General features: G+C 46.8%; 1 protein-coding gene across 1 annotated transcript in view; it reads right to left on the bottom strand.

The window, feature by feature from the left end:
- Positions 1–22666, bottom strand: part of LOC143764912 (oocyte zinc finger protein XlCOF7.1-like) — a 45095-nt gene extending 22429 nt beyond the window's left edge. The window contains exons 1-3 of the mRNA XM_077251014.1: positions 22576–22666; positions 20689–20898; positions 18758–18924 (exon numbers count right to left, since the gene is read on the bottom strand). Coding sequence (XP_077107129.1) covers positions 18758–18835 — 78 coding nt within the window. The 5' untranslated portion in view covers positions 18836–18924; positions 20689–20898; positions 22576–22666. The remainder of the gene's footprint in view (positions 1–18757; positions 18925–20688; positions 20899–22575) is intronic.
- Positions 22667–26294: the final 3628 nt, after the last annotated feature.

The raw sequence follows: 26294 nt of genomic DNA on the forward strand, positions 1-26294 counted from the left end.
CATTATGAGTTCATAGACACCAAACATGTCTAGGTTCTTTTTTATCTAAGTGAAGAAAAAAAATGTCAAACTTTGCTTAAAAAAAAAAATAAAATTGTGCCATTTTCCGATACCCGTAGCGTCTCCATTTTTCATGATCTGGGGTTGGGTGAGGGCTTATTTTTTACATGCCGAGCTGACGTTTTTAATTATACCATTTTTGTGAAGATATGTTATTTTGATCGCCTGTTATTGCATTTTAATGCAATGTCGCGGCGACCAAAAAAAAATGTAATTCGGGCGTTTCTAATTTTTTTTTCGCTACGCCGTTTAGCGATCAGGTTAATCCTTTTTTTATTGATAGATTGGGTGATTCTGAACGTGGCGTTACCAAATATGTGTAGGTTTGATTTTTTTTTTGTTTTATTTTGAATGGGGCGAAAGGGGGGTGATTTAAACTTTTATACTGTTTTTATTTTTATATTTTTTGAAACTTTTTTTTTTTTTTTTTTCTTTTTCACTTTTGTCATGTTTCAATAGCCTCCATGGGAGGCTAGAAGCTGGCACAACTGTCTGGCTCAGCTACATAGGAGGGATCGTCAGATCGCTCCTATGTAGCTGAATTACAGGCTTGCTATGAGCGCCGACCACAGGGTGATGCTCACAGCAAGCCGTCATCAGGAACCATAGAGGTCTCAAAGAGACCTCTGGTTACTATGCCGACGCATCGCTGACCCCCGATCATGTGACGGGGGTCGGCGATGTGCTCATTTCCGGCCCGATGGCCGGAAGCGGTAGTTAAATGCCGCTGTCAGCGGCATTTAACTATTCCACCCGTCGCTATTGCGGGCACATGTCAGCTGTTCAAAACAGCTAACATGTCCCGGGTTTGATGCGGGCTCACCGCCAGAGCACGCATCAAAGCAGGAGATCTGACCTCAGACGTACTATCCCGTCCGAGGTCAGAAAGAGGTTAAAACTACTATCTGGGAGCACAGCAGAGCTCAGAAAGGATGGAGTGACGTTTTGGAACTCAGATTTTGATGGAATGTTCTGCGGATGCCATGTCGCGTTTGGAGAATCCACGATTTTACAACGTTGATCTGTGAAAATAAACAAATATATATTTTTCTCACAAAATTGTTGTTTTAGCCACAATGTTTTTATTTTCACAAGTATAGCAGGAGAAAATGGACCCAAAAATGTGTTGTGCAATTCCTCCTAAGTACACCGATACCAAATATGTGGTCTACAGCTACTTTGGAGGCACAGTTCAAAGCTAAGAAGGGAAGAAGCGTCATACTGGAGGTCAGAGTTTGCTGGACTGGTTTGAGGGTGCTATGTCACATTGGCAGAGCCCCTGAGGTGCCAGGACAGCAGAATCCCCCATAAGTGTAAATTCCCAAAGAGGTATAATTTCCAAAATGGAGTATTCTGCTCTTCTAGCACTTAAGAGCTATGTATATGGAGTCTGCAAACTATTCTAGGAAAATCTGTGCTCCGGGGAGCAAATAGCACTCGGTCCCGAGTCTTGCCGTGTGGCTACCAGTACTGTACAGCCACATATGGGGTATTTCCCCATTCAAAAGAAATGGTATGGCAAATTTTAATTCCATTTTTACCCATTTACCAGTCTAAAAATGCTAAATCGTGGGCTAAAACAACATTTTTGTGCTTAAAACGTAATTATTTTTTCTTCGCTGTCCAATGGTATAAAATTCTCTGACACACTAATGGTGTCAATATGATCACTGCATCCATAGATGAATTCATTTAGAAGTGTAGTTTGTAAAATAGGGTCACTCATGGGGAGTTCTGCTGTGCTGTTCTGGCACCTCAGGGGCTTGTCAAGTGGGTCATGGCACCCACAAACCATAACAGTAAAATCTCCACTATAATGTGGTGCTCCTTCCATTCTGACCTTTGCACAGTGCCTGAAAAGTAGTTCCCGATTACATGTAGAGTATTGGCGCATTCAGGAGAAATTGCACAACAAACAGAGGTCCATTTTTTCCTACTAGCCTTTACAAAAATTAAAAACTTAGGGCTAAAACAACATTTTTGCGTTAAAAATATAATGCAGTTTTTCCGTCACTGCCCCATGGTATAAAATTCTGTGAAGCACATGTGGTGTCAACATGTTCACTGCACCCCAGATAAAATAATCGGGGTGTATAGTTTGTAAAGTGGGGTCACTTATAGGGGGTTCTGCTGTTCTGGCTCCTCAGGGGCTCTATCAATGTGACATGGCATCCTCAAACTAGTCTATCAAAATCTAACCTCAAATATGGCACGTCTTCCCTTCTGAGCTTTGTACTGTGCCTCAAAAGTAGTTTTCGACCACATATGGGGTATCGGTGAACTCAGGAGAATTTACACAACTAATTTTGGGGTCCATTTTGCTCCTTTTACCTTTGTGAAAATGAAAAATTTGAGGCAAACCAACATTTGTGCAAGAAAAGTATTTTTTTTTATTTTCACAGTTCAACGTTGTAAAATTATGTGAAGCACCTGTGGGTTCAAGGTGCTCAGCACACGTCTAGATAAATTCCTTGAGGGGTCTAGTTTCCAAAATGATGTTACATGTGGGGGTTTTCCACTGTTTACGCACATCAGGAGTTCTTCAAACCCAACATGGCATCCCCTACGATTCCAGACAATTTTGCTTTAAAAAAGTCAAATGGTGCTCATTCCCTTCCTTGCCATGCCATGTGACCAAACAGTAGTTTTACAACACATATTAGGTATCGGCAGGGCCGTATTTGCCACTATGGACTTGAGGGAAGGTGCCTAGGGCGGCAGGATGTGGGGGGGGGGCGCACTCGAGCTAGGTTTTTTCTATTTTTTTTTTTTTATAAAAGTCCGGGGTCAAGTGCCCGCCCCCGCTCCTCCTTCCCGCCCCCCTCCCTGAAGACGTCATACTCACCTTCCTCCAGCGGTGGCTGCAACTCAGTCTCAGCGCCGGCAGAGCGTCCTGTCTTCAGTGGTCACGTGGTACCGCTCATTAAGGTGATGAATATGTGCATATTCATCACCTTAATGAGCGGTACCACGTGACCGCTCATACAGGAAGTAAGACGCTGCAGAGATGCTGGGAAGTTCTGCGCCGCGCGGTGAGAGGTGAGTATGACAGGGGAGAAGGATGGGGGAGCCATGCACGCAGGGGAGAAGGATGGGGGAGCCATGCACGCAGGGGAGAAGGATGGGGGAGCCATGCACGCAGGGGAGAAGGATGGGGGAGCCATGCACGCAGGGGAGAAGGATGGGGGAGCCATGCACGCAGGGGAGAAGGATGGGGGAGCCATGCACGCAGGGGAGAAGGATGGGGGAGCCATGCACGCAGGGGAGAAGGATGGGGGAGCCATGCACGCAGGGGAGAAGGATGGGGGAGCCATGCACGCAGGGGAGAAGGATGGGGGAGCCATGCACGCAGGGGAGAAGGATGGGGGAGCCATGCACGCAGGGGAGAAGGATGGGGGAGCCATGCACGCAGGGGAGAAGGATGGGGGAGCCATGCACGCAGGGGAGAAGGATGGGGAGCCATGCACGCAGGGAAGAAGGATGGGGGAGCCATGCACGCAGGGTGAGAGGATGGGGGAGCCATGCACGCAGGGGAGAAGGATGGGGGAGCCATGCACGCAGGGGAGAAGGATGGGGGAGCCATACACGCAGGGTGGGAGGATGGGGGAGCCATACACGCAGGGTGGGAGGATGGGGGAGCCATACACGCAGGGTGGGAGGATGGGGGAGCCATGCACGCAGGGGAGGAGGATGGGGGAGCCATGCACGCAGGGGTGGAGGATGGGGGAGCCATGCACGCAGGGGAGGAGGATGGGGGAGCCATGCACGCAGGGGAGGATGATGGGGGAGCCATGCACGCAGGGTGGGAGGATAGGGGAGCCATGCACACAGGGTGGGAAGATGGGGGAGCCATGCACGCAGGGTGGGAGGATAGGGGAGCCATGCACACAGGGTGGGAGGATGGAGTATAAATACGGAGTATAAATACGGAGTATAAATACTTGGCCCTATAGGGGGGACACAGTGTAAGAGGACAGTGTGAAGAGGGGGTCGGTATAGAAAGGAGAGGTCAGTGTGAAGAGTATGTACCATAAGAGGGACAGTGTGGGGGTCATATTTTGTGCAGACAATATAGTGAGGGGCAATTTTTTATTCAGGAGCATTATAATGACACTTGTATCTTTAAGGGCGTCATGTGGAGATTTTCTGCAAAAGACCAGAGAAGATGTAAGTCTGCAGAGACGGCTGTGGATGAGAAAACTCATCATGGGATCTGGACAAGATGAAGAAAAGAAGAATGACTCCAGAGGCGACGTCATCTATAAGGTACCTGGATGTAAATGTTATTTGTGATGCCAACTCTCATGTTTTTATTTATGCTAGGAGCATTAAAGGGAATGTCCAGGTATGTAATGAGTCTGCAGTCATTCTTTGTGACTGCAGACTTCTGAGTTCTCACAGTGCGCACTGCACGCTGTCAGAATTCTCTCATGCTGGCGATTTACATTAATGCGGTCATATGCTGACTAGACATGTGTGGCCTCTGTCAATGAAAATGAACTAAGCGAGGCCGGGCACGTCTAGTCGGAATGTGGTCAGAAGTGTACAAATCGCAAGCTTGTGCTGACATGACCGTCCACCGGCAAGGGAGAATCCTAAAAGTGTGCAGTGCATGCGTTGTGAGAATTCAGAAGCTGCGATGTCAGGATTCAGCTCTGCAGGTTCCAGTAGCCGTCACATGGACACTTCACTCACATGCGACTTTCACACTTATGGTCCTGTGACACCGAGCTTCTCTTCCCGTTTCTCTCAGTTTTTCACTGAACATTGAGAGCATTAGGGAGAGGATCTCGTGGGCACATGACTGAGTGTGCAAATCACATATGTCCTTGGCGGAGGGGGGGGGGGGGCACCAAAATGAATTATTGCCCCTGGTGCCAGAAACCCTAGATACACCTCTGGTGCCCCCCCCCCCTACACTACTGTACCCTGTGGCACCTACACTACTGTACCCTGTGCCCCATGTGCCGCTCTGCCCCCTACACTACTGTACCCTGTGCCGCATGTTCTGCTGTGCCTCTGCAATACTGTACCCTGTGCCCCATGTGCTGCTGTGCCCCCTACACTACTGTACACTGTGCTGCTGTGCTCCTATAGTACTGTGCTCCATGTGCTGCTGTATGTTGTGGTGCCCTGTGCCTCCTGCACTGCAGTGTCCCATGTATTGTGGTGCCCTGTGCCTCCTGCACTGCTGTGCCCCGTGTATTATGATGCCCAGTGCCACCTGCACTGCTGTGCCCTGTTTGTGGTGCCCTGTGCCTCCTGCACTGCTGTGCCCCGTGTGTTGTGGTGCCCTGTGTGTTGTGGTGCCCTGTGCCACCTGCACTGCTGTGCTCCGTGTGTTGTGGTGCTCTGTGCCTCCTGCACTGCAGTGCCCCATGTATTGTGCCCAGTGCCTCCTGCACTGCTGTGCCCCGTGTGTTGTGGTGCCCTGTGCCACCTGCACTGCTGTGCCCCATGTGTTGTGGTGCCCAGTGCCTCCTGCACTGCTGTGGCCAGTGTATTGTGGCTGGAGGGTCGAATGTTACTTGTCCCTGCCCCAATGGTCAAGCAACCCATTGCTCCCAGGTCCCAGGCCCTCTAACCTCCACATACTTGCTGAGTGTAACCTGGCAGCAGTGCCGTATTTGTCACTAGTCACTTGAGGGCACCAGGATGCGGGGGAGGGGGTGCACCTGAGCAAGGTTTTTTTTTTTTCTTTTTATGCGGATGTGGAAAAGCTGCCGGATCTGCCGCGAATAGCAAAAATCGCTGATGTGAAACTAGCCTAAGTCACTGCCGATAGTGTCATACTCACCAATGGGGGAGGCAGCACGAAAAGTGCCTAGGGCAGCATAAACTCTAAAAACGGCCCTGGGTATCGGCATACTCAGGAGAAATTGCACAACAAATTTTGGGGTCCATTTTCTCCGGTTACCCTTGTAAATATTGGGTCTAAAAGAAAAATTTTTGGGGGAAAAATGTGATTTATTTTTTTGTTTTATTTTTATTTTCACGGCTCAACTTTATAAACAACTTTGAAGCACCGTGGGGTTCAAGGTGCTCACCACACAACTAGATAGATTCCTTGAGGGGTAGTTTAAAAAATGGGGTCACTTTTTTGGGGTTTCCACTATTTAGGCACATCAGGGGCTTTCCAAACTCGAAATGGCGTCTGCTCTCAATTCCAGCCAATTTTGTTTTCAAAAAGTCAAACGGTGCACCTTCCCTTCCGAGCTTTGCCATGCACTCAAACACTAGCTTTCCCCCAGATATGGGGTATCAGTATTTCCAGAATTACATATTTGTTACTCTTGTGAAAGTAAAAAAAAAAAAAATGGAGCTACAGTAACATTTTTCTGATTAAAAGTAAAACTTCCTAACAAAAAAAAAAAAAATTATGTTTCAAAATGATGCAGATGTAAAGCAGACATGTGGAAGATGTTATTTATTAACCATTTTATGTGACATAACTCTGGTTTAAGGGCATAAGTATTAAAAGTCCCCTATATTTCCATTGACAGATCTGAATGGGTACTTGATTATTTTTGTGGATTGAGTTGAATCTTTTATTGGAAACATTTTCCATAACATTTTGGATCACCTTTATCCTGTGCTCTAAAACAGTGGTTGACAGCGCTTTTATGCACACCTAAAAAGATGTACACTGCTGGATCATAGCCCAGAAGGCATCCACAGCGCCTCCACCTGCCTCATTATAGGGAATCTTCTGTCGGGAGTTGCGGTTGAATCACGTATTTCAGAGATTTAAACGGAAACCCCGGTGCAAGCGCTCAGCACAGAGCGCAAGATGAATGTGGGTTGAATATTTATGCGATCTTTGGGAGGCAGAATGAACAAATCAACAGCAGGTGAAGAATTGGTTTTATTTATTTTTTACGCCGTTCCTCGTGCAGTGTGTGATTACAGGACTTTATTTTTTGGGTCAGTGCAAAATTAGTGATACCAGATTTACATTTTTTTCTGCTTGGTTGCTGTCGCACACTGAAACACTTACTTTTATGGAGGAGGGGGAAACTAGATTTTTCATTGGCATATTTTGAGATACAATTTTTCCATATTTCTGCCAACAGTGTCCTAAGAGAGCTTGTTTTTTTGTGGAACGACTTGACGTTTTTATTGGTACCATTTTTGGGCACATGGCTTTTTGATCGCTTTCTATTCTGATTTTTGGGAGGCAAAATTAACAAAAAACAGCAATTCCGGAATTGTTTTTTGTTTGTTTTTTATGCTGTTCCACATATGGTAAAATTGAAAAGGCAGCTTTATTCTTCGGGTCAGTGCGATTACAGCGATATTACATTTATATATTTATGTTTTGGTACTTTTACACAAAAAAAACTATTTTACAAAAAAAAAATTAATTTTGCATCGCTGTATTCTGAGAGCTATAACTTTTAAAATTTTCAGCTGATGGAGCTGTAGGGTGGCTAGTTTTCTGCAGAACAAGATGAAATTTATTTAAATTCGTCTTTTTTTTATCACATTTTAGACCACTTTTTCTTCGGCGGTATGATAAAAAAGCATAGTTTTGTGCCTCATTGCGGAGCGCCAATCGTAGTATCTCCCTGCCTTCTAGATGCTGCAGTCGATATTGATCGCAGCATTTAGTGAGTTAAACTGCCGGAATCAGTGTGGGCATCCCAACCAGGAGGTATGGATACATCTAAGGTCGTGAAGGAGTCAAATAGCTTGTTTGGAGTCCTGGATCTGAAGGTAAGGGAACTGTTATGACCCCAATGGCGAGGGTCTCAGAGGAACGTGGAAGTCTGCAGAATACAAAAATCCAGCTCATAGGGCAGTGGTAACTGGGTTGACCATATATCTACTCCTAACGCCAACACTAGAAGTAGCCGGGGATCATTCCTACGTTGATTCTAGATGACACGCGCCAGCCGGAGAATCTAGCTACCCCTAGTAGAGGAAAACAAAGACCTTTCTTGCCTCCAGAGAAGGGGACCCCAAAGCTGGATAGAAGCCCCCCACAAATAATGACGGTGAGGTAAGAGGAAATGACAAACACAGAAATGAACCAGGTTTAGCACAGAGAGGCCCGCTTACTAATAGCAGAATAAAGAAAGGTAACTTATATGGTCAACAAAAACCCTATCAAAATCCACACTGGAAATTCAAGAACCCCCGAACCGTCTAACGGTCCGGGGGGAGAACACCAGCCCCCCTAGAGCTTCCAGCAAAGGTCAGGATATAGATTTGGAACAAGCTGGACAAAAATACAAAACCAAAACAAATAGCAAAAAGCAAAAGGCAGACTTAGCTGATATAACTGGAACCAGGATCAGTAGACAAGAGCACAGCAGACTAGCTCTGATAACTACGTTGCCAGGCATAGAACTGAAGGTCCAGGGAGCTTATATAGCAACACCCCTAACTAACGACCCAGGTGCGGATAAAAGGAATGACAGAAAAACCAGAGTCAAAAAACTAGTAACCACTAGAGGGAGCAAAAAGCAAATTCACAACAGTACCCCCCCCCCTAGTGAGGGGTCACCGAACCCTCACCACGACCACCAGGGCGATCAGGATGAGCGGCATGAAAGGCACGAACTAAATCGGCCGCATGAACATCAGAGGCGACCACCCAGGAATTATCCTCCTGACCATAGCCCTTCCACTTGACCAGGTACTGAAGCCTCCGCCTGGAGAGGCGAGAATCCAAGATCTTCTCCACCACGTACTCCAACTCGCCCTCAACCAACACCGGAGCAGGAGGCTCAGCAGAAGGAACTACAGGCACAATGTACCGCCGCAACAAGGACCTATGAAATACATTGTGAATAGCAAACGACACAGGAAGATCCAGACGAAAAGATACAGGATTAAGGATTTCCAATATCTTGTAAGGCCCAATAAAACGAGGTTTAAATTTGGGAGAGGAGACCTTCATAGGAACAAAGCGGGAAGAAAGCCATACCAAATCCCCAACGCGTAGTCGGGGACCCACACCGCGGCGGCGGTTGGCAAAGCGCTGAGCCTTCTCCTGTGACAACTTCAAGTTGTCCACCACATGATTCCAGATCTGCTGCAACCTATCCACCACAGAATCCACCCCAGGACAGTCAGAAGGCTCCACATGACCCGAAGAAAAACGAGGATGGAAACCAGAGTTGCAGAAAAACGGCGAAACCAAGGTGGCGGAACTAGCCCGATTATTAAGGGCAAACTCAGCCAACGGCAAGAATGTCACCCAATCGTCCTGATCAGCAGAGACAAAACACCTCAAATAAGCCTCCAAAGTCTGATTAGTTCGCCCCGTCTGTCCATTAGTCTGAGGATGGAAAGCAGACGAAAGCGACAAATCAATGCCCATCCTACTACAAAAGGATCGCCAGAACCTGGAAACGAACTGGGATCCTCTGTCTGACACAATATTCTCAGGGATGCCGTGCAAACGAACCACGTTCTGAAAAAACACAGGAACCAGATCGGAAGAGGAAGGCAGCTTAGGCAAAGGAACCAAATGGACCATCTTGGAAAAGCGATCACATATCACCCAGATAACGGACATGCCCTGAGATAGCGGAAGATCAGAAATGAAATCCATGGAGATATGTGTCCAAGGTCTCTTCGGGACAGGCAAGGGCAAGAGCAAACCGCTGGCACGAGAACAGCAAGGCTTAGCTCGAGCACGTCCCACAGGACTGCACAAATGACCGCACATCCCTTGACAAGGAAGGCCACCAAAAGGACCTGGCCACCAGATCTCTGGTGCCAAAAATTCCCGGGTGACCTGCCAACACCGAGGAATGAACCTCGGAAATGACTCTGCTGGTCCACTTATCCGGGACAAACAGTCTGTCAGGTGGACAAGACTCAGGCCTATCAGCCTGAAATCTCTGCAACACACGTCGCAGATCCGGAGAAATAGCTGACAAGATAACTCCATCTTTAAGAATACCAACAGGATCAGCGACTCCAGGAGCATCAGGCACAAAGCTCCTAGAAAGAGCATCGGCCTTCACATTCTTTGAACCTGGTAAATACGAGACAACAAAATCAAAGCGGGAGAAAAACAATGACCAGCGGGCCTGTCTCGGATTAAGGCGTTTAGCAGACTCGAGATACATCAGATTTTTGTGATCAGTCAAGACCACCACACGATGCTTAGCACCCTCGAGCCAATGACGCCACTCCTCAAATGCCCATTTCATGGCCAACAACTCCCGATTGCCCACATCATAATTTCGCTCGGCAGGCGAAAACTTCCTAGAGAAAAAGGCACAAGGTTTCATAACAGAGCAACCAGGGCCTCTCTGCGACAAAACGGCCCCTGCCCCAATCTCCGAAGCATCCACCTCAACCTGAAAGGGAAGTGAGACGTCAGGCTGGCACAAAACAGGCGCCGAAGTAAACCGGCGTTTCAACTCCTGGAAAGCCTCCACGGCAGCAGGAGCCCAGTTAGCTACATCGGAGCCCTTCTTGGTCATATCCGTCAAAGGTTTCACAATGCTAGAAAAATTAGCGATAAAACGACGGTAGAAGTTAGCGAAGCCCAAGAACTTCTGAAGACTCTTAACTGACGAGGGCTGAGTCCAATCAAGAATAGCTCGGACCTTGACTGGGTCCATCTCCACAGCAGAAGGGGAAAAAATGAACCCCAAAAAGGGAACCTTCTGTACACCAAAGAGACACTTTGAGCCCTTGACAAACAAAGAATTTTCACGCAAAATTTTAAAGACCAACCTGACCTGCTCCACATGCGAATCCCAATTATCAGAAAAAAACAAAATATCATCCAGATAAACAATCAAAAATTTATCCAGATACTTCCGGAAAATGTCATGCATAAAGGACTGAAAAACTGAAGGCGCATTGGAGAGCCCAAAAGGCATCACCAAGTACTCAAAATGACCTTCGGGCGTATTGAATGCGGTTTTCCATTCATCACCTTGCTTAATGCGCACAAGGTTGTACGCACCACGAAGGTCTATCTTGGTGAACCACTTGGCACCCTTAATCCGGGCAAACAAGTCAGACAACAGCGGTAAAGGATACTGAAACTTGACAGTGATCTTATTTAAAAGCCGATAATCAATACAAGGTCTCAAAGATCCGTCCTTTTTTGCCACAAAAAAGAATCCCGCACCAAGAGGGGAAGAAGACGGACGAATATGTCCCTTCTCCAGAGACTCCTTGATATATGAACGCATAGCGGTATGTTCAGGTACCGACAGATTAAACAGTCTTCCCTTAGGAAATTTACTGCCTGGGATCAAATCTATAGCACAGTCACAGTCCCTATGAGGAGGCAGTGCACTGGACTCAGACTCACTGAAGACATCCTGATAATCAGACAAATACTCCGGAACTTCCGAAGGCGTAGAGGAAGCAATAGACACAGGCAGGGAATCCCCATGAATACCACGACAGCCCCAACTTGAGACTGACATAGCCTTCCAGTCCAGGACTGGATTATGGGTCTGTAACCATGGCAGCCCTAAAACAACCAAATCATGCATTTTATGTAAAACCAGGAAACGTATCACCTCGCGGTGTTCAGGAGTCATGCACATGGTAACCTGTGTCCAATACTGCGGTTTATTTGCTGCCAATGGTGTAGCATCAATACCCCTAAGAGGAATAGGATTTTCTAATGGTTCAAGAGTAAAACCACAGCGCTTAGCAAATGAGAGATCCATGAGACTCAGGGCAGCACCTGAATCTACAAACGCCATGACAGGATAAGATAACAGTGAGCAAATCAAAGTTACAGACAGAATAAGTTTAGGTTGCAAATTACCAACGGTGACAGGACTAACAACCTTAGCTATACGTTTAGAGCATGCTGAGATAACATGTGTAGAATCACCACAGTAGTAGCACAAGCCATTCCGGCGTCTATGAATTTTCCGCTCATTTCTAGTCAGGATTCTATCACATTGCATTAAATCAGGTGTCTGTTCAGACAACACCATGAGGGAATTTGCGGTTTTTCTATCACATTGCACCGAATTAGGTGTCTGTTCAGACAACACCATGAGGGAATTTGCGGTTTTGCGCTCCCGCAACCGCCGGTCAATTTGAATAGCCAGTGCCATAGTATCATTCAGACCTGTGGGAATGGGAAAACCCACCATAACATTCTTAATGGCTTCAGAAAGGCCATTTCTAAAATTAGCGGCCAGTGCACACTCGTTCCAATGTGTCAGCACGGACCATTTCCGAAATTTTTGGCAATACACTTCAGCCTCGTCCTGCCCCTGAGACATAGCCAGCAAGGCCTTTTCTGCCTGAATCTCAAGATTGGGTTCCTCATAAAGTAAACCGAGCGCCAGAAAAAACGCATCAAGATCAGCCAATGCCGGATCTCCTGGCGCCAGCGAAAAAGCCCAATCCTGAGGGTCGCCCCGTAAGAACGAAATAACAATTTTTACTTGCTGAGCAGAATCTCCAGATGAACAGGGTCTCAGGGACAAAAACAATTTACAATTATTCACGAAATTCCTAAACTTAAACCTGTCTCCGGAAAACAGTTCAGGAATCGGTATTTTAGGTTCTGACCTAGGATTTCTGATAACATAATCTTGTATGCCCTGCACACGAGTAGCCAGCTGGTCCACACTTGTAATCAAGGTCTGGACATTCATGTCTGCAGCAAGCATAGCCACTCTGAGGTAAAGGGGAAGAAGAAAAAAAAAAAAACTCAGAATCTTCTTTCTTATAATCCCTCTTCTGCAATGCATTAAACATTTAATACTGGCCTGGCAAACTGTTATGACCCCAATGGCGAGGGTCTCAGAGGAACGTGGAAGTCTGCAGAATACAAAAATCCAGCTCATAGGGCAGTGGTAACTGGGTTGACCATATATCTACTCCTAACGCCAACACTAGAAGTAGCCGGGGATCATTCCTACGTTGATTCTAGATGACACGCGCCAGCCGGAGAATCTAGCTACCCCTAGTAGAGGAAAACAAAGACCTTTCTTGCCTCCAGAGAAGGGGACCCCAAAGCTGGATAGAAGCCCCCCACAAATAATGACGGTGAGGTAAGAGGAAATGACAAACACAGAAATGAACCAGGTTTAGCACAGAGAGGCCCGCTTACTAATAGCAGAATAAAGAAAGGTAACTTATATGGTCAACAAAAACCCTATCAAAATCCACACTGGAAATTCAAGAACCCCCGAACCGTCTAACGGTCCGGGGGGAGAACACCAGCCCCCCTAGAGCTTCCAGCAAAGGTCAGGATATAGATTTGGAACAAGCTGGACAAAAATACAAAACCAAAACAAATAGCAAAAAGCAAAAGGCAGACTTAGCTGATATAACTGGAACCAGGATCAGTAGACAAGAGCACAGCAGACTAGCTCTGATAACTACGTTGCCAGGCATAGAACTGAAGGTCCAGGGAGCTTATATAGCAACACCCCTAACTAACGACCCAGGTGCGGATAAAAGGAATGACAGAAAAACCAGAGTCAAAAAACTAGTAACCACTAGAGGGAGCAAAAAGCAAATTCACAACAGTACCCCCCCCCCTAGTGAGGGGTCACCGAACCCTCACCACGACCACCAGGGCGATCAGGATGAGCGGCATGAAAGGCACGAACTAAATCGGCCGCATGAACATCAGAGGCGACCACCCAGGAATTATCCTCCTGACCATAGCCCTTCCACTTGACCAGGTACTGAAGCCTCCGCCTGGAGAGGCGAGAATCCAAGATCTTCTCCACCACGTACTCCAACTCGCCCTCAACCAACACCGGAGCAGGAGGCTCAGCAGAAGGAACTACAGGCACAATGTACCGCCGCAACAAGGACCTATGAAATACATTGTGAATAGCAAACGACACAGGAAGATCCAGACGAAAAGATACAGGATTAAGGATTTCCAATATCTTGTAAGGCCCAATAAAACGAGGTTTAAATTTGGGAGAGGAGACCTTCATAGGAACAAAGCGGGAAGAAAGCCATACCAAATCCCCAACGCGTAGTCGGGGACCCACACCGCGGCGGCGGTTGGCAAAGCGCTGAGCCTTCTCCTGTGACAACTTCAAGTTGTCCACCACATGATTCCAGATCTGCTGCAACCTATCCACCACAGAATCCACCCCAGGACAGTCAGAAGGCTCCACATGACCCGAAGAAAAACGAGGATGGAAACCAGAGTTGCAGAAAAACGGCGAAACCAAGGTGGCGGAACTAGCCCGATTATTAAGGGCAAACTCAGCCAACGGCAAGAATGTCACCCAATCGTCCTGATCAGCAGAGACAAAACACCTCAAATAAGCCTCCAAAGTCTGATTAGTTCGCCCCGTCTGTCCATTAGTCTGAGGATGGAAAGCAGACGAAAGCGACAAATCAATGCCCATCCTACTACAAAAGGATCGCCAGAACCTGGAAACGAACTGGGATCCTCTGTCTGACACAATATTCTCAGGGATGCCGTGCAAACGAACCACGTTCTGAAAAAACACAGGAACCAGATCGGAAGAGGAAGGCAGCTTAGGCAAAGGAACCAAATGGACCATCTTGGAAAAGCGATCACATATCACCCAGATAACGGACATGCCCTGAGATAGCGGAAGATCAGAAATGAAATCCATGGAGATATGTGTCCAAGGTCTCTTCGGGACAGGCAAGGGCAAGAGCAAACCGCTGGCACGAGAACAGCAAGGCTTAGCTCGAGCACGTCCCACAGGACTGCACAAATGACCGCACATCCCTTGACAAGGAAGGCCACCAAAAGGACCTGGCCACCAGATCTCTGGTGCCAAAAATTCCCGGGTGACCTGCCAACACCGAGGAATGAACCTCGGAAATGACTCTGCTGGTCCACTTATCCGGGACAAACAGTCTGTCAGGTGGACAAGACTCAGGCCTATCAGCCTGAAATCTCTGCAACACACGTCGCAGATCCGGAGAAATAGCTGACAAGATAACTCCATCTTTAAGAATACCAACAGGATCAGCGACTCCAGGAGCATCAGGCACAAAGCTCCTAGAAAGAGCATCGGCCTTCACATTCTTTGAACCTGGTAAATACGAGACAACAAAATCAAAGCGGGAGAAAAACAATGACCAGCGGGCCTGTCTCGGATTAAGGCGTTTAGCAGACTCGAGATACATCAGATTTTTGTGATCAGTCAAGACCACCACACGATGCTTAGCACCCTCGAGCCAATGACGCCACTCCTCAAATGCCCATTTCATGGCCAACAACTCCCGATTGCCCACATCATAATTTCGCTCGGCAGGCGAAAACTTCCTAGAGAAAAAGGCACAAGGTTTCATAACAGAGCAACCAGGGCCTCTCTGCGACAAAACGGCCCCTGCCCCAATCTCCGAAGCATCCACCTCAACCTGAAAGGGAAGTGAGACGTCAGGCTGGCACAAAACAGGCGCCGAAGTAAACCGGCGTTTCAACTCCTGGAAAGCCTCCACGGCAGCAGGAGCCCAGTTAGCTACATCGGAGCCCTTCTTGGTCATATCCGTCAAAGGTTTCACAATGCTAGAAAAATTAGCGATAAAACGACGGTAGAAGTTAGCGAAGCCCAAGAACTTCTGAAGACTCTTAACTGACGAGGGCTGAGTCCAATCAAGAATAGCTCGGACCTTGACTGGGTCCATCTCCACAGCAGAAGGGGAAAAAATGAACCCCAAAAAGGGAACCTTCTGTACACCAAAGAGACACTTTGAGTCCTTGACAAACAAAGAATTTTCACGCAAAATTTTAAAGACCAACCTGACCTGCTCCACATGCGAATCCCAATTATCAGAAAAAAACAAAATATCATCCAGATAAACAATCAAAAATTTATCCAGATACTTCCGGAAAATGTCATGCATAAAGGACTGAAAAACTGAAGGCGCATTGGAGAGCCCAAAAGGCATCACCAAGTACTCAAAATGACCTTCGGGCGTATTGAATGCGGTTTTCCATTCATCACCTTGCTTAATGCGCACAAGGTTGTACGCACCACGAAGGTCTATCTTGGTGAACCACTTGGCACCCTTAATCCGGGCAAACAAGTCAGACAACAGCGGTAAAGGATACTGAAACTTGACAGTGATCTTATTTAAAAGCCGATAATCAATACAAGGTCTCAAAGATCCGTCCTTTTTTGCCACAAAAAAGAATCCCGCACCAAGAGGGGAAGAAGACGGACGAATATGTCCCTTCTCCAGAGACTCCTTGATATATGAACGCATAGCGGTATGTTCAGGTACCGACAGATTAAACAGTCTTCCCTTAGGAAATTTACTGCCTGGGATCAAATCTATAGCACAGTCACAGTCCCTATGAGGAGGCAGTGCACTGGACTCAGACTCACTGAAGACATCCTGATAATCAGACAAATACTCCGGAACTTCCGAAGGCGTAGAGGAAGCAATAGACACAGGCAGGGAATCCCCATGAATACCACGACAGCCCCAACTTGAGACTGACATAGCCTTCCAGTCCAGGACTGGATTATGGGTCTGTAACCATGGCAGCCCTAAAACAACCAAATCATGCATTTTATGTAAAACCAGGAAACGTATCACCTCGCGGTGTTCAGGAGTCATGCACATGGTAACCTGTGTCCAATACTGCGGTTTATTTGCTGCCAATGGTGTAGCATCAATACCCCTAAGAGGAATAGGATTTTCTAATGGTTCAAGAGTAAAACCACAGCGCTTAGCAAATGAGAGATCCATGAGACTCAGGGCAGCACCTGAATCTACAAACGCCATGACAGGATAAGATAACAGTGAGCAAATCAAAGTTACAGACAGAATAAGTTTAGGTTGCAAATTACCAACGGTGACAGGACTAACAACCTTAGCTATACGTTTAGAGCATGCTGAGATAACATGTGTAGAATCACCACAGTAGTAGCACAAGCCATTCCGGCGTCTATGAATTTTCCGCTCATTTCTAGTCAGGATTCTATCACATTGCATTAAATCAGGTGTCTGTTCAGACAACACCATGAGGGAATTTGCGGTTTTTCTATCACATTGCACCGAATTAGGTGTCTGTTCAGACAACACCATGAGGGAATTTGCGGTTTTGCGCTCCCGCAACCGCCGGTCAATTTGAATAGCCAGTGCCATAGTATCATTCAGACCTGTGGGAATGGGAAAACCCACCATAACATTCTTAATGGCTTCAGAAAGGCCATTTCTAAAATTAGCGGCCAGTGCACACTCGTTCCAATGTGTCAGCACGGACCATTTCCGAAATTTTTGGCAATACACTTCAGCCTCGTCCTGCCCCTGAGACATAGCCAGCAAGGCCTTTTCTGCCTGAATCTCAAGATTGGGTTCCTCATAAAGTAAACCGAGCGCCAGAAAAAACGCATCAAGATCAGCCAATGCCGGATCTCCTGGCGCCAGCGAAAAAGCCCAATCCTGAGGGTCGCCCCGTAAGAACGAAATAACAATTTTTACTTGCTGAGCAGAATCTCCAGATGAACAGGGTCTCAGGGACAAAAACAATTTACAATTATTCACGAAATTCCTAAACTTAAACCTGTCTCCGGAAAACAGTTCAGGAATCGGTATTTTAGGTTCTGACCTAGGATTTCTGATAACATAATCTTGTATGCCCTGCACACGAGTAGCCAGCTGGTCCACACTTGTAATCAAGGTCTGGACATTCATGTCTGCAGCAAGCATAGCCACTCTGAGGTAAAGGGGAAGAAGAAAAAAAAAAAAACTCAGAATCTTCTTTCTTATAATCCCTCTTCTGCAATGCATTAAACATTTAATACTGGCCTGGCAAACTGTTATGACCCCAATGGCGAGGGTCTCAGAGGAACGTGGAAGTCTGCAGAATACAAAAATCCAGCTCATAGGGCAGTGGTAACTGGGTTGACCATATATCTACTCCTAACGCCAACACTAGAAGTAGCCGGGGATCATTCCTACGTTGATTCTAGATGACACGCGCCAGCCGGAGAATCTAGCTACCCCTAGTAGAGGAAAACAAAGACCTTTCTTGCCTCCAGAGAAGGGGACCCCAAAGCTGGATAGAAGCCCCCCACAAATAATGACGGTGAGGTAAGAGGAAATGACAAACACAGAAATGAACCAGGTTTAGCACAGAGAGGCCCGCTTACTAATAGCAGAATAAAGAAAGGTAACTTATATGGTCAACAAAAACCCTATCAAAATCCACACTGGAAATTCAAGAACCCCCGAACCGTCTAACGGTCCGGGGGGAGAACACCAGCCCCCCTAGAGCTTCCAGCAAAGGTCAGGATATAGATTTGGAACAAGCTGGACAAAAATACAAAACCAAAACAAATAGCAAAAAGCAAAAGGCAGACTTAGCTGATATAACTGGAACCAGGATCAGTAGACAAGAGCACAGCAGACTAGCTCTGATAACTACGTTGCCAGGCATAGAACTGAAGGTCCAGGGAGCTTATATAGCAACACCCCTAACTAACGACCCAGGTGCGGATAAAAGGAATGACAGAAAAACCAGAGTCAAAAAACTAGTAACCACTAGAGGGAGCAAAAAGCAAATTCACAACAGGGAACGTCAAGTCCCACCCAGCTCTTTGGCAGTTCCTAAAACTCTGACCCAAAATCTGGGCCCATTAAAAACACCTGTCAGCACTGTACGCACTAGAGCCTGCTTCTCCAAGTCCTACATCACAGAGGCTTGTCACCTCAGTGATACATACCTCCCGTCCAGGACCTGTCCAGTTGCCACATTACAGAGACAATTACCATAATCATTTACCTCTCCAGTTAGAATGAAGATTATCTCCAGAGTGAGGTTTAGTATCTTGTTGGTAAGATGGTTCGGGTTCTTGTCCATCCTCTGTGGATATGTCAGATGACGTCTGTGAAACCCTTTTTCAAACACATAGGATTCACTTTGACTTTTCTTTTGTTGGAGGAGAGTCTCTAAAAAGTCAATGTTGATATAACAAACATTTATTTATTTTTTAGAAAACCTCAGAGCTCTACAAATGTGAACATCCTCAATGATTGACACCAGTGGACAAAAAGTTTTGGCTTTGCACATAATGTAAGATTTCATGGTTTTTCCCTAAGGTGAGTATCAAAATGAAATGACTCTAAACTGATCCATTAGCATGTATTCCCAATCATCATACATAATGGAGTGGTGTCACAGTCAGCATGGTTCCATGTCAAGTTCCCATGTGGCAGCCTGTGAGACCTCAGTGTTGAGGTTCTGTTGCCAGGTCACTGGCATGTCACCCAGTGGTGAACACGGGAGCACTTTTATGGGAACAGTATACTGGCACCTTTTTACGCTTGCTGCTTGGAGGTGGAAGTTTGCCCCCTTACCTTTAAGGACCCTGCATGGCTGCAGCACACTGACCAAGACAAGTCAATCTGCTAGTTCACATGAACAATTACGTAGACGGACATATGGTCTGCATGGGAAAAATCGCAGCATGCTCCGTATTCTGGATCCGACTCCCAAATTATAAATCAAGGGGTGTGCAAAAAAACATATCACATATGGGTTGCCATCTGTATGTCAGGATTACAATTATAAAGATAGAAAACTATATTTATCCTTTATTATTTATTAAAGGGAACCCGACAGGTGATACATGCTGCCCAAAAAGCAGGTCGCTTTGTATCAGTCACAAGCTGTACGATCGCAACCATGTATGTCTGACTCTGAAACACTGCGATGTTTCAAGGAAAAACATACTTATAAAGGTGCCGGGGACTGAGCCGCACTGTGCACTAGTCGTACAGGCGGGCCACCTGTCAGATTCCCTTTAACCTGTTCATGTAACCATCCGTGTGGACAAGGAAGCAGTACAGATAGGGAAAACGAACATGTGGAAGACTGTCCAGATGGAAAACAGACAATTTGGAAGGTGTTGGTGTAAACCCTCAGGCCATGTGCACACGCTGCGGATTCCATTGCGGAATTTCCGCAGCGGTTTTGATAAATCGACAGTGCAAAACTGCTGTGGTTTTTACTGTGGATTTATCGCGGTTTTTATTGCGGTTTCCGCTGCAGGTTTTCACCTGCAGTTTCCTATTGGAGCAGGTGAAAAACCGCTGCGGATTCCGCACAAAGAATTGACATGCTGCGGAAAATAAACCGCTGCGTTTCCGCGTGGTTTTTTCCGCAGCATGTGCACTGCGGATTTCATTTCCCATAGCATTACATGGTACTGTAAATGCATGGGAAACCGCTGCGAATCCGCAGCGTGTGCACATACCCTTACACTGCAGGCACCGAGTTCCATAGGTCATTAATACCCAATGAACCCTTGACACAGGACTTCGCCCCTTATTGCTGAACTAGATCTCTTGCGTATTAACCCCTTTGATGCTAGAGTTTTATGTGCCACATTACTGAGCTCACACTATGACTTGTCAGGGGGACATGGAGCCTACAATCGTGATACTACAACACATTAGTCCCTATTGTGAACACAATACTGTGAAGTTATGATCATGTCGCACTGAAAACCCAGAAGAATTACTGCCTTGTGGACACATATAGGGCCAGACCCTGCGTACAAGGGCAACGTCTGCACACCCTACAGCCAGACCATTGCATCAGGAGACCCTAATGTCACACTCCCCACCCCTGTGGACATGTTTCATCTGTGCTGACTGCAGGACAGTCTGAGGTGGGCACACTGCTTACAGCAGCAGCATACACAGCATTACCTGCAGGCAGGCACTTGGTGCAGCTCCTCTTCCTCACTAGCTGCTGGGAGATAAAAGTTTTCTCCTGCCCCTCCACTTCCTGTTGCTGCGTCTCACTTCACTTCCAGGTTGTATGTCTTCTCCAGCCTGTAGTCTGCTCAGGCAGGAGGTGGAGTGACTGGAGGCTGGGGGACTACAGCACCTATCATGCCTGGCACAGTGAGGCAGTGGCTGTACAGTAGTGATGGGTAGTTCGTGAGTGAGTAGTTCAAAATGAACTAATCTTCAGAGTGAACTAGTTCATCTAGTTCACCATCCTGACAGAGATTAGTTCATTATGAACTAAACAGCAAGTGGGAGGAGACAGAGAATGATCCCTCATACAGCTCCTCACACTGAAGATCCCTGGTCTCACACTTGCTCTTTATAGCTCCTGATGCTGGAAAAGAAGGTAATAAAACACTATACCACACATCAAATACAAATATAATAGTAATAATAAAAACTGAAATTGTACAGTAGACAGACCCAGCTCATGTGTGTATGAGAGTGATTCTGTGGTGTGGTTCATGCCCCCCCTCACCAGTCTTTATGATAAGATCAGCCTCCTGTACAGGATCAGCCTTGCTAAAATCTTTACCACTGGCTCCTGTTCTGTTCTCAGGATGCTGAACGGCTTCTCAGCTCCCTCATACACAATCATTAGGAGTCAGTACTCTACACTAATACAGGGGGAATGGCTGCTGGGCTCAGTGAGATGCATCACGTTGAACTAGGCTGTCCTGAGTCATTCTCAACAGAACATCTAGTTCAGCAGTTCATTTAGTTCACATAGTTCATTTAGTTCACAGGTCACATGACATGATGCATTTCCTATCAGCTCCTCACAGGAGCTAGGGTGGAGAATTATCAGGCTGTCTAATAGGAAGATTTTCTTTGCCCCATAGCAACCAATCACAGGTCAGCTTTCTGATACTGCAGTAGTGCAGTGCTCTGGCAAGTGAAATCTGAGCTGTGATTGGTTGCTATGGGCAGCAAAAGATCCATTTACTGTAAGGGTATGTGCACACATCAGGATTTCTGGCAGAAATTTTCCTGACAAAAACCGGACATTTCTGCCAGAAATCTGCATGCGTTTTTACCGCGATTTTGACGTGTTTTTTGTGCGTTTTTTCCCAATGCATAGAATAGCTGGAAAAACGCAAAAAAAACGCAAAATTAATGAACATGCTGCTTTTTTTACCGCGATGCGTTTTTTCCGCGGAAAAAAACGCACCATGTGCACAAAACACGCAGAATGCATTCTAAATGATAGAATGCATAATGTATGCGTTTTTAATGAGTTTTTATAGCGTTTTTATTGTGAAAAAACGCGAAAAAAATGCGAAAAAACCTGAACGTGTGCACATACCCTAAGGCAGCTTGGTAAATCTGTAGTTCTGTGTAGTTTCACCCCATCTCTTCCTTTTGTAACCTATTGCAGTAGTGTGAAATGAATACTGTCTGCTCAGTGCTGAATACCAGAGACACTGCAAGTGACCATAATGTGTGCAGATAACACACTGCGCACTGGGAGGCTTGAATATTTCACAAAGAAAAAAAAAGAAATTACTAACTTGAATAAATAACTTTAGAATTTTTTTTCTCCAGACTGAGTACCCCTTTAACAAGAGTTTGTTATTTAATGATCAGATGTATTAACTATTTCTGATCATTTTAACAAAACTATAACTCATCCTAGGAGCCACAGCTTCTGTGTAACGAACTAGAACTGATCCATCTCTTCTCAGCAGAATCCAGAGCACTACTGAACTAAATGAACTAAATGAACTAATCTTTTGAACTAATCTTTTCAGTGAACTAGTTCATGGTGAACTAATCACCAAAATGAACTAGATTTCCCATCACTACTGTACAGGGATCGTGCAGTCCTGTCAGTCCAAGCTGGTATGTTGTAGCAATGCATTATGGGGAATGTAGTCTGTACCCTACACTCCTCCTAGGAAGGAAATAGAAGAGAGCAAGTCTGAAGGAAAGCATGTGGAAGACTGAACTGTAACATGGCTGACAGGCTGTGGTACTGTAATGTCAAGACGTGGCACAGCTGCTGCAGAACATAATTATACTCACCCGAGCTGCTGCTGAACCCTATTATATGCACCCGAGCTGCTGCAGAACATGATTATACGCACCCGAGGTGCTGCAGAACCCGATTATACGCACCTGAGCTGGTGCAGAACCCTATTATATGCACCCGAGCTGCTGCAGAACTGGATTATACGCACCCGAGGTGTTGCAGAACCCTATTATACGCACCCAAGCTGCTTCAGAACTGTATCCTAGGCACCCGAGCTGCTGCAGAACCCTATCATACGCACCAGAGGTGCTGCATAACCCGATTATATGCACCTTACCTGCTGCAGAATCCGATTATACGTACCTGAGCTGCTGCAGAACCCTTTTATACTCACCCAAGGTGCTGCAGAGCCATATTATACGCACCCGAGATGCTGCAGAACCCGATTATATGCACCTGAGCTGCTGCAGAACCCTATTATACTCAGCCAAGGTGCTGCAGAACCCTATTATACACCCCTGAGCTGCTGCAGAACCCTATTATACGCACCCGAGTGGCTGCAGAACCCTATTATGCACACCTGAGCTCCTGCAGAACCCGATTATATGCACCTGAGCTGCTGCAGAACCCTATTATATGGACCCAAGGTTCTGCACAACCCTATTATACAAACCTGAGCTGCTGCAGAACCTTATTATACGCGCCCCGGCTGCTGCAGTTCCCTATTATACATACACGAGCTGCTGCAGAACCCTATTATACACTCCCAAGTTGCTGCAGAACCCTATTGTACGCACCCAAGTTGCTGCAGAACCCTATTATACAGACCCAAGTTGCTGCAGAACCCTATTGTACGCACCCAAGGTGCTGCAGAACCCTATTATACACACCTGAGCTGCTTCAGAACTGTATCATACGCACCCGAGCTGCTGCAGAACCCTATCGTACGCACCCGAGGTGCTGCATAACCCGATTATACGCACCTTAGCTGCTGCAGAACCCGATTATACTTACCTGAGCTGCTGCAGAACCCTTTTATAATCACCCGAGGTGCTGCAGAGCCATATTATACGCACCCGAGATGCTGCAGAACCTGATTACACGCACCTTAGCTGCTGCAGAACCCGATTATATGCACCTGAGCTGCTGCAAAACCCTATTATACTCACCCAAGGTGCTGCAAAACCCTACTATACACCCCTGAGCTGCTGCAGAACCCTATTATACGCACCCGAGGTGCTGCAGAACCCTATTATACACACCTGAGCTCCTGCAGAACCTGATTATACGCACCTGAGCTGCTGCAGAACCCTATTATATGGACCCAAGGTGCTGCACAACCCTATTATACAAACCTGAGCTGCTGCAGAACCTTATTATACGCACCCGAGCTGCTGCAGTTCTCTATTTTACATACCCGAGCTGTTGCAGAACCCTATTATACACACCCGAGTTGCTGCAGAACCCTATTCTACGCACACGAGCTGCAGCAGAACCCTATTATATGCACTCGAGCTGCTGCAGAACCCTATTATACATACCGAAGCTGCTGCAGAACCCGATTATACATACCCGAGCTGCTGCAGAACCCTTTTATATGCACCCGAGGTGCTGCAGAACCCTATTATACATACCTGAAGTGCTGCATAACCCGATTATACGCACCTTAGCTGCTGCAGAACCCGATTATACGTACCTGAGCTGCTGCAGAACCCTTTTATACTCACCCAAGGTGTTGCAGAACCATATTATACGCACCCGAGATGCTGCAGAACCTGATTATACGCACCTTAGCTGCTGCAGAACCCGATTATATGCACCTGAGCTGCTGCAGAACCCTATTATACTCACCCAAGGTGCTGCAGAACACTATTGTACACCCCTGAGCTGCTGTAAAACCCTATTAAATGCACCCGAGGTGCTGCAGAACCCTATTATACACACCTGAGCTCCTGCAGAACCCGATTATACGCACCTGAGCTGCTGCAGAACCCTATTATATGGACCCAATTTGCTGCACAACCCTATTATACAAACCTGAGCTGCTGCAGAACCTTATTATACGCACCCGAGCTGCTGCAGTTCCCTATTATACATACACAAGCTGCTGCAGAACCCTATTATACACACCCGAGTTGCTGCAGAACCCTATTGTATGCACCCAAGGTGCTGCAGAACCCTATTATACACACCTGAGCTGCTGCAGAACTCTATTATACACACATGAGCTGCTGCAGAACCCTATTATATGCACCCGCAGAGCCGGATTATACGCATCTGAGCTGCTGCAGAACCCGATTATACACACCTGAGCTGCTGCAGAATCCTATTATACGCACCCGAGCTGCTGCAGAACCCTATTATATGCACCCGAGCTGCTGCAGAACATGATTATATGTAACCGGACTGCTACAGAACCCTATTATACATACCTGAGCTGCTCCAGAACCCTATTATACACACCTGAGCTGCTGAAGAACCCTATTAGATGCACCTGAGCTGCTGCAGAACCCTATTATACACACCCGAGCTTGTGCAGAACACGATAATATGCACCCGAGCTGCTGCAGAACCCAATTATACGCATATAGTATAATGTGTAGCACCAGCGTCTCTACCTGCAGTCCCTCTCTCCCTGCAGAGAAACAAACATACTGCCGCAGCCCCCGTCCTGCTCCTTCCGGGTCTGCTGCTACCCGGGTGCGTGCAGAGCACACAGGTCCCCAGGCACTATGCTTAGGGAGCGTGCGCGCACACACTTCCCCTTTCTTAAAGGAGCCAAAAGTGTCCCCAGCCAATATCTGCAGGACACTTTAAAGCACCTCTTGCAACATGGCGGTGTCTGTGCAATGCTGTGTTTGTTTCCTAACAATATTGTGAGTTCTCAGGTCCCAGCACTCATATCCCAGTACGCTGCACCTGCCAGTGCTTATCTCAACGTCAGAGAGTCCCACTGCACTTGCCAGCGCTCATCTCAATGTCAGACAGTCCAGTTGCACCTGCCCAGGCTCATCCCAACATCATTCGGTCACACTGCACCTGCCCGTTTTCATCTCAACATCAGTCGGTCCCGTTGCACCTGCAAGTGCCCATCTCAACATCACCTGGTCCAGTTGCACTTGCTAATGCTCATCTCTCTGTCAGCCGGTACCTGTCATCTTACTCCTCCTACCTGTATCTGTTGGACATTCCCTTAGGACGCCCCAGCTACCTGATCCTAGGAGGTTAGCTGCCATCTACCCAGCGTCAGTTCTGGAGTAGCACCTGGACCTCCTCCCTTGTTTCTCCTCAGATCTCGATGTTGTATGCTGCTGCATATCCATGGTCTGTCTGATTGGGTGAGGTTCCTAGTCACGCTCCTCCAGGTCTTCCGTGGACTTCGGCACAGTGGTTCCACCACCCTGCCCATTACAGTTTGCACAGGCCATGGAATCCGCTGGCTCTCAGGTATCTTCCATCTCGTACCTATACCAAGAGAGGTCCTGTCAGTAGGATCAGCAGGATAAGATTTTATCCTATCTGCGGACTTTAAATACCCGTCTGGACACAC

The sequence above is a fragment of the Ranitomeya variabilis genome, chromosome 4 (genome assembly GCF_051348905.1).
Source record: "Ranitomeya variabilis isolate aRanVar5 chromosome 4, aRanVar5.hap1, whole genome shotgun sequence".
Classification (NCBI taxonomy): Eukaryota; Metazoa; Chordata; class Amphibia; order Anura; family Dendrobatidae; genus Ranitomeya; species Ranitomeya variabilis.